The following is a 13,160-nucleotide window of genomic DNA, read 5'->3' as shown; positions in this document are numbered from 1 at the left end:
GCCCCACACGTTCTTAAAGCCGCTGGGAGGAACCTCTCCAAGTCCGTTAGCACGGTACATGGTGCTCTCTCGTGGCAGTACGATGCAACTGCAGTCGAGCCTACCACCTAGAGAGGAAATATCTCTGCACCCTGAAAGCGGCAGTGCTGCCCCTTAGCCTGAGAAGGAAATCTGACACTGACTCGCCCAATGTGTTTTAAGACCCTCATATTCACGGTTGGGTGCTCAAGGGTCCAGGGAAGCTGACTGCTCCCTCAGCAGGTGCTGTGAGCCTAGGAGACAGCATGGATGAGAGAAGGCAAGGCAAGCTTAATGGGGTGTAGTGAAATGAGAACAGTGTGTATATTGAAATTATTTGGGGGTCACCCTCATGCTCCCACATTTCAAATATTAATGTACAGCTATTAATATGTAATTTTCCAGCCAGGCAGCTTTAGTTTAACGAAATTGTCTGCCTGGGTGGTCCCTAAGCAACATTACTACCTGGGAAACATTTTGCTTTTGCTTTGGGTAGAGATTTGAACAGCACGTGGCTTAAGAAAGCCTTTCTCTCAATAACAATAACCATGGTAGCAATACTTAATATAGCTAATTATTTTTTAAAGATTTATTTATCTGTTTGAGAGAGAGAGAGCACAAGCTGGGGGGGGGAGGGGCAGAGGGAGAGAGAATCCCAAGCAGACTCTCCCCTGAGCATGGAGCCCGACACGGGGCTCCATCTCACAACGTTAAGATCATGACCTGAGCTGAAATCAAGAGTCGTATGCTTAACCGACTGAGCCATCCAGGCATCCCTGCAGCTAATAATTTTTGTATGTTTATTAAATACCTGCCACTAAAGTCTGTTACCTGTGTTGGCTCACTTAACCCTCATCGCATTTTGGAGTATGCACTACTGTTATTTTACAGACAAGAAAACTGAGGCAGAGAGATCACACAGTTATAAATGGCAGAGCTTCTAGTCAAAACCATTCAATCTTATTCTAGTCCGCTTGCTTAGCCAGTAACCCGTACTAACTCACATGCACGCTGTTTTGTACTTTTTTTTTTTTTGGAGGGGGGTTTAGTATTATATTAAGAATTTATTCCCATATCTAAGACAAATTGTTCTCAGGCCACTGTAACCTGGCCTGTGTTTGGTTCTCCAGACCCTTTACACAGCTTGGTAGGGAGGAAGTCTGAATAGGAGATGGGATATGCCTGAGGGCTGGAGCCAGGAGGGCAGGGAGAGCCCTTCATCAGGTTCCTAAAGAGAAGTGACAAATACCAGGTTCAAGGCCAAAGGTGGGGAACTCCATTGCAAACAATAACCTGTATAAATCGGGACACCCTGATCAACCCCGAGGAAAACATCCATTCACTCCTGGGTATTTTATTTTTATTTCTTTTAAAGCGATTGTGGTTGGGTTTCCTTTTTTAATATTTCCCAACTACTTGTTGTTGTTGGTATATAGGCAATCTATTGACCTTGTATATTTGCTTGTCACCCACATTTCTGAACTCTGGCTTATTTCAGGGAATCGGCCATTGATTTTGAGTCTTCTAGGTAGGGAGGCAGAGCATCTCCTAGTAAGTGTCATTCATTTCATGATTGTTAGTATTTGAACTTCTCATTTCCTCGTCTTGAGGAGTTAACTTAGAAGTTCTAGAAAAATATTGAATAATTGTGGAAATAGGGATTCTGGTTTTATTCCTGACATTAATGGGAATGTGCTAATGTTTTGTTAAGCGAGGTAACTTTTTTTTTTTTTAACATTATATCATATATTTTTTTAAGTGTAACAGAAACTGTTGGCTGTTTACCTCCAAATAATCTCCCTCCTTCTTGTGTGCTAAAAAATGCCCTCTGATTTTGACAAGAATTGACAGAAAACTCTTAATCTCATGAAAGGGGCCCAGGCTGTGGCAGGTACTCAGAAACTGGCTTTGGGCAGTGAGATGTAAAGGGAAGTCGGAAGGGGTGGGGAGGTGTGTCTTCCTAGGAAGGTTTCCCTCCGTGATCAAAGGCAGGAACTGGGCGGGCGGAGTGGGGAGAGGTTTTGGTCTTCACCTCAGGGCCATGCTTCCGGGCTTTGTGTCGAATTTGCGAGGACGCCTTCCTGACACCTGCTGCGGTTATTTTTTGTGACCAGTAGGGGGCGACCAAGCCCCATAGAGAGGCTGGCCCGGAGCTGAGAAAAAAATCCCTCTTGCTGTTTGAGACAACTGCAGTCAATTACGCTATTCCTTGCAGCTGAGGGGGCATTCCTAAATGCCACATTGGTTAAGCCTCCTCCTGTTACTAGTTTATTATTTTTGCCTGAAGTTGGCGCTGGGATTTGAAGTTCAAAGCCAAACGCCAGCCCTTGAACCAGAGCGGGTGAGAGCGAGGAGTATCGGGTCAGGACTGAAGAAGGGAGCAAATAAACTCCGGGGCAGCCACGTGCAGGAGGAGCAGGTCCGAGGCGGCTTCAGGGAAGCGTTCAGTTGGATCTTTTCCTCTCTCTGCCAGCTCTTAGTTTAGGAATGAGCGATAGCAGCTATTCACCTCCCAGGTAGGAAGCATTTCTGCTTCCCGGAGCTCTGCTGTTGTGGGGAATATAAATCCAGCCACTTTAGCTTACTTGGTTCTAGGGGAGCGCGTGCATTTCCTGGCACTCACGCGGGAGGAGACCGCGCCCTGGTGAGCGAGACCAGCCTGCACCTTTGCCTTCCGACCACGAGGGGACGCGTGGGCCACGCTGAAGCTGCGTCCAGAGGGCGAGGGAGGAGGGTCTGGAAGGACGGGCTCAAGGGGGGGCGGGTGTGTGTGCAGGCCGGGTGGGGCCAGGCAAGGGGAGGATGCGAACGTGAGGCGAATTGGGACCTTAGCTTGCGGCTTGGGCGAGTGGGAGAGAAGACAGAGGTCTGAGCTGTAAGAGCGAGGAAGGACACAAGAAGGAACAGCACGGATTGGTTTGGAGAAATACTATTCTACTATTCCGGGTGGGTCATCTTGCAAGTGTTTCTTCAGATGAGAAGCAGGAAGCTTCTAGGTGCTCCAGCAGGAGGAATCAGGTGGAGTGAGAGCCATCAAAGGGGCTGGGGCTGGAGGCTGTGTGTTAAAGGACAGCCTGTGGAGGAGGGTGGTGCCAGGAATGACTCAGATCCAAGACCTGGGATTCGAATTTGAGTCACCACTGCCCCCCACAGCTCATATCGAACGCATCAGCAAACTCAGGGCTCATGGGGTCCATCTGTAGGTCCTGTAGGCTTGATCTCCAGAATAAATCCTGAACTCCAGCTGCTTACTACCTTCACAGCTGCGAGGATTCCAGCCTGAGTCCTTCCCCGGGACTTGTTTCTGGTCTCCCTGTTTTCACCCTTGTGTCACCATTGTCCCTTCCTCACACAACAGCCAAAGGGATGTTTTAAAAACCTAAAGCAGGGGCGCCTGTGTCCATCGCTTAAGCGTCTGACCTTGGCTCAGGTCATGATCTCCAGGTCCTGGGATCAGAGCCGGCATTGGGTTCCTGACTCAGCAGGGAGCCTGCTTCTCCCTCTCCCCTTCCCCTCTTCCGTTCCCTCTCCCCCTCCCCCTGCTCATGCTCTCTCTCTCTAAATAAATAAATAAAATCTTAAAAAAAAAAAAAAACCTAAAGTAAATCCTATTGCCATCTTGGTTAAAACCTACCAGATGTTGCTGTTTGCGGTAGAAACTCCTTCCCAGGGGGAACGATGCCCTGCGTGATCTGACCGCTACCTCCCTTTTCAACATCTTCTGACTCTCCACGTGTTCACGATGCTCCAGCCCACTGGTCATTATTCTGCCTTTCCAACACCACTATTGCTCCTGCCCTGGGGACTTGGCATCTGCTGTGTGCTCTCGGCCCCAAATGCTCTTCCCCCAGAAATTCCCATTGCTGATTCTTTTCCTTTCACTTGGAGAGGAACAAAAACAGAGAATGGCCTGGGATGCTGCTGAGATAGTGTGGACCCTGGCTTCACTCAATGTCTTTCTGGAAATCTTCCCTGGTATTTCTGAGAGACATCTCAGCATGGACAAGTATGTGTTGGAATTAGTGATCATTGCAGTGGTCACGAGAGGAGCTAAGATGTGCGTTGAACCTCGACAGAGGGTATTGTTAAAATAAGCAGAACAAATCCCTTGCGGGAAGGGGCGGTACCCACTTGTGCTGCTTGGTCTTCGGTGTTTATTAGAGTGCCAAGCAGAAAATAAATAATATATAATTCTTGAGTGAATGCACCAATAAATGAGCAAAGGAAATAGAAAACTGTAAATGTATCTGTTTGTTAAGTTCTAGTACAAGCCAGGTTGAAAACGCAGTGTCAGCCAAACTGGAGAGGACCTTAACAGCAACTATGGTTAAGTCCCGTATCCTGTTGGCACCTCCTGCTTAAATCCAAGCCCTCCATCCCTGCAGTCTAGCTGCTGAACTGTCTCCAGAGGAATCTCTGAGAGAGACAAGGTAGTACTAAGGGACTGAGGAATTGCCAAGGAGACAGTTTGTGGCAATGGGGTCCTCCCGGGGTGGGGCATCTTCAAAGTACACTTGAACTTGGTTCTGCCTGCTGGAGGATCTTTTGCTGGTTCTCTGTTGGGCGGGCAGGAGGTGCTCGTGGAAGGACCCACACTGTGGGTGTGGTGATGCCCACAGTCCAGCCCCACCCTCAGTCATGTCTCTTGTCAGGCCCTGTGGCCCTCCCCTCAGCCATCTCACGCGTGACCGGTCACAAACAATCTTTCATCTCTTCTTGGCCAGCTGTCTTGGCCTTCACTTCCTCCTCTGACATCTGAATCCCTCCAGGAAGTTTCTCTGGGTGTCTGAGTGGCTCTATGTCTCTCCCCTTGCCCCACAGCTGGCCAGGACTGGGGTCTCCAGAGGTCCCCTCCCCCTGCCCTCACCCCAACCCATGTCTCCTGCCGGTGGGGCGCAATCTCACATTCCAGTCTGCCTTAGCCTGGCCTGTTCCTGTGGACTTTGGGTTTCCTTATTGATCTGAAATTCTTCTCCTGTCATGTGGTTTTACTTGTTCATGGCTCTATTTTTCCCTCTTTTGACTATTTGGATTGTTTTCCTCTGCAGCCTCTACTGTTCAAATAGGACTTTTTTTTTTTTTTTTTTTTTTTGTGGTTCTAGAGGAGAGGAATGCGGATTTCACATAGACTGAGGAAGCTATTTCTCAACTTTAATTTCCAAACTGGGTCAAAGTAACAAAAATAAAGAGAATCTTCAAATTTAGGCTTTCAAGAAAGATAGCGGTCGGCTCGGAATTCTGAATGCTGGGGATGATTTCCTTAAGCAGCTCAGCTTGGAGGCTGGGGCTGGGAAGGGAAGAAGTCTGAGTCATGCAGATGGGCTTTGTAGAAAGGTCAGATGTGAGAGCTCTGCTGTCTTTTGGGGTTTTTAAAGCTGTGGATGGTGGTGGGTCACTGGGTTAAAAAAAAAACACACACTCAAGTGAATTTGGAAGGAGTCCAAGGTCATCCAATTCCTGTTTCCCTGGGAGTGCTTCCTGGAGGGAAACCTCTCAGATGAGCTATGGTCTGGGGCAGCTCCCAGGCCAGAAGGTGTGGAGCTGCTGGAACGGAGGGTGGCGTCTCACAGGTAGGAGGCAGGTCTGGGCAACTGAGGCACAGAAGAGGTATGGGTTTGTATTAAAGATGTTCTACGACCTTACAACAGAGGGGACGTCCCGAGTGAGCTCCTGAACAAGGCCCAAGGGACCAGGTGGTCCACGCCATGTTTCAGTGGACCCCCTGGGGCAGGATGTCCCATGAACATTGCTTTGAGTTGATACCAGGTAAATTTCAGATGAATTGAAGGCTTAGAAGCACAGGATGAACGGTAACATCTACTCACGTTTTTATATCATCTCAGTTTAAAAATACCTTCCTTTCTACACTGTGTGCTAGGCAAGGTGATTACTGTTGATTTGATTGACAGATTAGATAATGAGGCTTTGCAAGACAATTCAGCCCGGAGTCAGCTCAGTGGCTGGCAGTGTTCCCTGTCCTTGAATCCACCACCTGACCCCTGGCCTCACTGGTGATGCCGCGGTGATTTCTAGAGCTCATCTCCCCTGCCCTGCAGGAGGGGTGGCTACTGCTCCCAGGCGCCCTGGGAGCCTTCAGCCCTCGCTCCCGGCCACAGCACAGTGAGGGGCTGGGCCAGGCTGCTGTGAGTCACGCGGCAGGAGTAGGAGTCGGAGGCTCTGCCCTGCGGAGAAACTGACAGCACCACCCAGGACTGGTAAGTGCTGTTTCCACTGGGAAGAACGTCTCCCCTGGACTCAGTCTCCTGTGTATCATCCCCCTGAATCCAGTGCAGCTCAATTTCTCGTGGGTAGAAGCCATCGGCCCGGCATTTGAGTGTCTGAGTTTCTCCTGGGGTCCCGTGGCTGGTGATGGACAGGGAGGGGGGATCTGCAGAGGGACAGAGCGTGGATATCAAGGGCCTGCCTTCGATGGCTCCCTGCTCCCTCCCGCTCTCTGGGCATCAGTGATAAGCAGAGCTCCAAGCTCTGTGTCAGCCTCCCCAGAGAACCTTTATGAACATCAGGGAAGGCCGAAGGTTACCAGGAACCTCGCCGTTGGATCATGGAATGACCGCGGCTGCCCTCGGGCTCCCCTGTCCCTCCACCGTGTATTGACATCTGATGGCAAGAAATTGTGAATACCCCCATACATTCTTCTATTTTTTCCCAAACTTCTGAGTGAGCTTTGGGGCTCCCCCACCCCCAGTCTCAGCTCCGTGCCTTAGTTCTGCCTGTGGCTCTATTCATCAGACCCGACCCTGCTCTGTCCCACAGGACCCTTGTTCTCACTGTTTCCCAAGCCACAGTCTGGGCTTGTGACAATCAGGCTGTGACAGGCAGGCATTGTCCACACTTGCCTTTGTCCACTGCCCAGCCGGGAGGCATCGTCAGACAGACACCACCACGGGATTGGCCCCAGATGCTCCCTGGGCTCACAGCCTGAGATCACCTTGGTCTTTCTCAGCTCAGAGCGGGGGAGCAGGACATAGGAAACGGGGAGGGGGGTACCTTGTCGGTCCAGATAGGTCTTGCCGTATTGTAGGTACCCCCGCAGCATTGCCGGGCACTCCTCTTCCAGATAGGCCTTGGCCCGAAGCACGTAGACTTCTTCCGCCTCCCACTTCTGCTTGGTGTTCAGAGCCGCTGGGTCCTGGGGGACCCAGGCCGGGATTTCTTTGTTGAACTCGATGAAATTCCTTCCATCGTAGGCGTACCTCCAGAACGCTCCGCTGCTTTTGTTACTCTGGAGCTCACAGCCAAACATTCCCTGAAAGGTGTGAGACCCTGCACCCTCCCCGGCCCCCCCGGGGCAAGTCAGTCAGCCTGGCGTTGACTCTGTTTTAATAACTTCCACTCCTACACAGTTTGCAGAAACAACAGGAAGCAAGGACATCTAAGCGCGTGGTCCCTTTATCTTGGCAAATGGGTTATGAGCCAGACAAGAAGCAGAAGAGGGAAAGTTGCTTTGGTTTGGTGCTTTAGGCCTGTCTGAGCTGCGATGCGTCCTTCCCGGCGGGGGAGGGTCAGGGAGTATCCACCATGCACCCTGTCCCCCCACCTTCCTGCATCATCTCATTTAGTGAATTGCAAACCCACTGGGAGTTCTTAGGAACCTGACAGAACCGCACTGAAGTGCCATCTCCAAGTTGAACAGAAATTATTCGGAGTTTTATACAGATTGCCAAACCTCTCCTTTTTTTCTCCGTTCTAAGTGGAGCTGATGTCACCGCTTGAGTAAACATGATGTGATCGCAGCTCCCCTCTTTTCTGGGGTCTGAGATCTTCATTACGAATCTCTGAAAATGCCCTCAGCCCAGTGAGCAACAAGTCTTGGAGCCTGGCCCCTGTGGGGAGGGGGACACAGCGGTGTGGACCTGAAACTGATTAGTCTGTGGGCCCAGGCTCTGATCTCATGCTCCCTGGGCTCACACCATGTCTCTGCACACCGACCTGGCTTGCACGCGAGCACTTAGTCTTCTCAGCTTGGGAACGGCAGTGGCCGCAGGGCTGTTCTGGAGGGTTGCTGTGAGCGTTACCAGTGTTCACTTACACCTGTGCCTGGAACACGGTGGGTGCTCGGGAAATGTTAATGATTCTCTCACACCCTCCCTTCCTCTCTTATCCTCTTTACTCATAATTCCTTGCTTCAGCATCGTTATTCCAGCCAATCACATGTCTGCTGGTGTCCTTCCTGGGCACCTGTGCCTCCCCTCTCCTACTTCTGATGCGCAGGCCGGGCATTTTCCTCACCAGGGCTTCCCATTCCTTATCCTTCAGATGTCTGCAGAACTCTGGCCTCCTTTAGGAAACGTTCAGATTCCACGTAGCTTGTGCTCAGAAACCCATCTTCCCGCACTCACACTGTGATGATTTAGTATCAACAGTTCACCAGCCTGTGACTGACTGAGTTGGGAGATGGGGTGGGGGTGAGGGGTGGGGGCCAGGCTCCTCTTCCTCCTCCTACCACAAGCCTGGGTGAGCCCCCCTGAGTCTGCTCCTTAGGGACAGGAGGGTCTTCGGGATCCCGTGTAACTCTAACAGTGTATGGCTTTGAATTCAGTCCCTACTGAGCTCCCGGTATGGGCCGCGGTTTGTGTGAGGCACTTTCTCTCAATCATTCAACACATTTCATTTGAGCGGGTTATTAGTGGCTGTCCCAGGTGACGGGATGACCGGGGAGATCAAGACCGACGATGTTCTAGCCTTCCTGGAATTTGCACAGGTAAGTTTTATGGAATCTCTTGGAGGTTCCAATCTCGTGGGTTTGGATCAGATAATTAAGAATATGTTCACTGTCAGCTAGCTTGTGACTGGCCAGGCCACCCTGTGAACCCAGGTCTGACTGGCCCCAGGATTAGCTCACTCGCTCCCCGACATCCCTGGGCAGGGGAGTCTGACGCCTTCTACAGCAGGATCAGACCCAGAGAGGTCGGGGTGTGCAGCTGAGAGGTGACGCACGCCTGGATGAGAGCAGACTCTGACAGCACCTCCTGTGAGAGCGGAGGCCTGGGAGTGAGGAAGAGGACAGGATGGGGCAGGAGGAGAGCAGATGCGCTGTGGGGTGGGGGGATGCAGAGTGTCTGCATATTTCTACCCCGCTCTCCGTTATTTCCATCCTGCTGACCCCTTTCCACTCACCCCTGCAGGGCTGCCTCTTGGGCTAAGACCCTCCACCCCGGCAGTCCTCGGTCCGCTCACCTTCTTTGTCCTTGTAATAGTCCATGATGTCCTTCAGGGTCACCATGAAGATGTCCTCCCTGGCCTTCTGAAGTTCACTCTCCTTCTCCCAGTCCTCTATTCCTTCCATCTGGCTCCACGGGTACCTGGGTATGGCCTTCCTGTCTTCGCTGTCATAGTGAAAGAAATCCTGGTCATTGAGGTAGGCAGTGGCCTGGAAGCTGGGGAAGCCATCCCTGGGCCTGGACAGCCCAGTGTAGAAGAAGCTCAGAGAGTAAGGCCCTGAAAAAGAGGAGAAGACTTTGAGGTGTGGGGTCCATGCAAGGGAGGCCCAACATGGGGCAGCAGAGGGCCAGGAAGGGGGCTGTGGCCGCTGGGACTTGTCCTCCCCAGCCTTGAGCCTCACCCCTCTGGAGGCTCATTCAAGTGCAAAGGGCCCTCCCTCTATTCTGGGAGGTATTCAGATACCATTCTGTGTCTTCACTCCATTGTTTCTTCTCGACACATAAGAAGACGATATTTCTCAGCCTCCTCGTCCATATGTTGGGATCGTGTGATTGAGTTTTGTCAGTGGGGGATGTGAGCGTGTGTGATGTCTTTCTTCTGGTCTGAGGACCTATGAACTGGTTTGTTCTGTCTTTCTTTTATTTATGTGATGACTGTGGAGACCTCAGGATGAAACCAGGAGTCCCAAGATGCAAATAGCCCAGATTCCTGGGTCACCCCAGGGAAGACAGGAAAATTGCCTTATCTGTATTCACTTTACACGAGCAAGAAATAAACATTTGCTGGGTTAAGCCACTAAAAACTTTGTTACTGGAGCATAACCTAATCTAAGACGGAGAATTCAAATGTGTAGGAAGAATTTACCAGAAAACTCAGGAGATGACCTAGAATGGATTGGCACAGGGTAAGACCAGGATGTGGATCTCAGAATTCCAGGGTTGTATCTTACATTTTGGCAGAGGCTTGGAGAAGGGGCAGCATTTCTAATAATTAATTCAAGATATAACTCACATTGGGGTAAATAATGTTGGAGGTCATATCGCAGATTCCTAGTTCACGTACTGAAATTATTCTTGCTAATTAGTTTCTAAATGTGATTAACTTTAGACCTCGTGTAAAGCAGATTTCTCTTCATAGTGGGTGGGCCTCATCTAATCAGTTGAAGGCCACACGAAAGAAGCCTAGTCCCCCAAAGAAGGAGGAATTCTGCCTCCACACTGCCTTTGGACTCAAGACAGCAACACTCACTCTTCTCTGGGTCTCCGGCCTGTGGACTTCAATTATGCCAGCCAGTTCCTTAAAATCCATCTGTTTCTTTGTACACACATCCTATTTGTTTTGTTTCTCTGGAGAACCCTGAATAATACAGACTTTGGTGTAGGATGTGACTAACATTTTCAAATAAAACGTATATTCTCGGGGCGCCTGGGTGGCACAGTGGTTGAGCGTCTGCCTTGGCTCAGGGCGTGATCCCGGCGTTATGGGTTCAGGCCCCGCATCAGGCTCCTTTGCTATGAGCCTGCTTCTTCCTCTCCCACTCCCCCTGCTTGTGTTCCCTCTCTCGCTGGCTGTCTCTATCTCTGTCAAATAAATAAATAAAAAATCTTAAAAAAAAAACATATATTCTCATAGTTTTTAAGTATAACGAGTTTCAAACATGCACAGTTTAGCTTACATTTCTTCATCCTGAAATGCGTGGCCAAGAAACAGCCTTGTTTTCCTATTCTAGTGTTGACGCTGGTGCTTCCCAGATTCCAGCTGGCTTCCTTCCCCCTAACTTGCCTTCAGGGCTAAGGTAGCACTGTGGTCTGACTGTGGGGGGAGGGGACAGACCTCCTTCTACAATTCTCCAGTGAAGCTGCCTTCACATCTGCCCTTAGGGTTGTTCCCTCTTTCTCCAAGAACCAGACAGATTCATCCAGCCATTGGAAGAAAGGAAGGAAAAGGAAGTTCCACTTGCAAGGCTCCTGCTCTGTCCTGGCTGTGTGACTCTGGCCAGGTCACTTCACCTCTCTGGTCTCAGTTTTGCTCATTTGTAAACTAAGGGTTTTAGCTTCTGATTCTCTACGGCCTCATTTAGCATGAGTCCAGAGGGCCCTCAATGCTTCTCAAAGTTCGTGAGCTGAGTTAGGTGACAGCCTTGGACACTCATTCCCACAGTATACCCAGGAATCCCAGCTGCATTAGGGGCCCTTCTCCAGCCCATCTGTCCCCCAGAGCCCCCCTAGCTTCCTCACTCACCAGTGTGGGTCTCCTGAGGGACTGCAGGACCCAGAAGGAGTAGCAGGGACAGCAGGACAGACGCCATTGTGCCCATTGTGCCTGACCAGAAGGTTCTGGACTGCCCTGGGTCGTGGAGCTTGGAGCAGATTACTTGGAATTAAAGCCAGGTGTAGTTATGGGAATGGTTGGGCTGTGGGCCCAGCCTGGGAAAGGTGACTCCGCAGCCAATGAGTGTGCAGCACAGGCTCCTCCTCTGACGGTGACAAAGAAGGATGCACGAGCCGCCAGGGACAGAGACTGCACTCAGCCCGTTCACAGACGGTGTGCAAACTGAGCACCAAGATGGCTGATTGCAGGCAGGGACTTTGTGTATCCCTCAGGTGACAGATGCCAGTGGATGAGGGAGGAGGGCAGGGGGGCTATTAAGTGGCAGATGCGTGGGGTGTGTGTTTCCTTTCCGGTCTGTCATGTACATCTCACCCTAGGCTCACTGGGGGGATTTGGGTGTTGTCAGACCACCTCTGGAAAAACTCTGCACATGGCCAAAGCCCAGGCTTGGGCAGACCCCAGCTGGGGGGGACCCTCTCTCTCTCACAGCTGGCACACTGGAGTTCTGCGTGGAGGACATTCACATTTCTGCCTCCCTCCATTTTCTTTTTTCTCTCTTTTTTTTTTTAAGATTTTATTTATTTATTCGACAGAGAGACAGCCAGCAAGAGAGGGAACACAAGCAGGGGGAGTGGGAGAGGAAGAAGCAGGCTCATAGCGGAGGAACCTGATGTGGGGCTCGATTCCACAACGCCAGGATCATGCCCTGAGCCGAAGGCAGACGCTTAACCGCTGTGCCACCCAGGCGCCCCTTTTCTTTCTTTTCTTTTCTTTTTTCTTTTCTCTTTCCTTTCCTTTTTTTCCTTTGTTCTTTCATTCCTTCCTTCCTTTTTCTTTCTTTCTTTAAAAAGATTAGTTATTTGAGAGAGAGAGAGAGCGCACACTTACGCGAGTGGGGGCGGGGAAGAGGGTGGGGTGGAGGAAGAGAATCTCAAGCAGACTCCCTGCCGAGTTAGACGTGGGGCTTGATCGCACAACCCTGAGATCAGGACCTGAGCAGAAACCAAGAGTTGGACGCTCAACTGACTGAGCCACCCAGGCACCCCAGCCTCCCCGCACCCCTTTCTATGCTTGGGGAGTCCAGGCCTTTCCATCATAGCGGCAGAAGTTGCCCGATTCCCCTTTTTGCAACCTCCTTGCAACAGAACGGGTGTGTACGGCTTGGGCTCGGTCAAGCAGGCACTGGTGCCCTGGACACTGAGGCAGGTGTCGGTGGAGCAAAGAAGAAGGCAAAGTGTGTGGGCCTTTCTGGGGAGCTCAGCAGCGGCTGTAAGCGCCATGTCCTGGGAGCAGCGGGGCTGCAAGCTGTGGGGTGCTCCGTGCCCAGTGAGGTGGTGTCATTGCCCGTACTGTTGGCAGCTGTGTGTGTTTACAGGACTTGTTCCATGGTGTGATTTTTCCCCGTGCTTCTCCTGCCGGATTCTGAACCGGGGTTTCCAGTTTCTCTGTTGATTCCAAGGCTACCTGATAAATCTGTTTATTTTCTGCTTCAAGTCAGAATGAGATTCTGTTTCAGCAACTGAAGATCCTGACTGATAGTGAAATTGGGACAGGGAAATGAAGGGAGGGTAACGGGGCTTGATCATGGGGCTGGATTGGGGCTGAATGCAGAGACGATACAGATGTTC

The 13,160-nt window shown here is 50.9% G+C and overlaps 1 protein-coding gene across 1 annotated transcript; it reads right to left on the bottom strand.

Annotated features, from left to right (window-relative positions):
• Window positions 1-5,822: 5,822 nt before the first annotated feature.
• Window positions 5,823-11,587, bottom strand: AZGP1 (alpha-2-glycoprotein 1, zinc-binding). The gene is made up of 4 exons (XM_002930411.4): window positions 11,443-11,587; window positions 9,217-9,477; window positions 7,027-7,302; window positions 5,823-6,406 (listed from the first exon to the last, which is right to left on the bottom strand). The coding sequence occupies exons 1-4, from the start codon at window positions 11,516-11,518 to the stop codon at window positions 6,084-6,086; spliced, it is 936 nt and encodes a 311-aa protein (XP_002930457.1). The 5' UTR covers window positions 11,519-11,587; the 3' UTR covers window positions 5,823-6,083.
• Between the last annotated feature and the right edge of the window lie 1,573 nt (window positions 11,588-13,160).

This window comes from Ailuropoda melanoleuca, chromosome 10 (assembly GCF_002007445.2).
Source record: "Ailuropoda melanoleuca isolate Jingjing chromosome 10, ASM200744v2, whole genome shotgun sequence".
NCBI lineage: Eukaryota > Metazoa > Chordata > Mammalia > Carnivora > Ursidae > Ailuropoda > Ailuropoda melanoleuca.
This window is presented reverse-complemented; position numbering and strand designations above follow the sequence as displayed.

Excerpts from the sequence above, each read along its gene's own strand:
- AZGP1 (XM_002930411.4), bottom strand. The coding sequence starts at position 11,518 with ATGGGCACAATGGCGTCTGTCCTGCTGTCCCTGCTACTCCTTCTGGGT. Across the intron at positions 9,478-11,442 it reads CCCTCAGGAGACCCACACTG|GGCCTTACTCTCTGAGCTTC; the intron begins GTGAGTGAGGAA and ends CCTCTTTTTCAG. Across the intron at positions 7,303-9,216 it reads CTATTACAAGGACAAAGAAG|GGTCTCACACCTTTCAGGGA; the intron begins GTGAGCGGACCG and ends GGGAGGGTGCAG.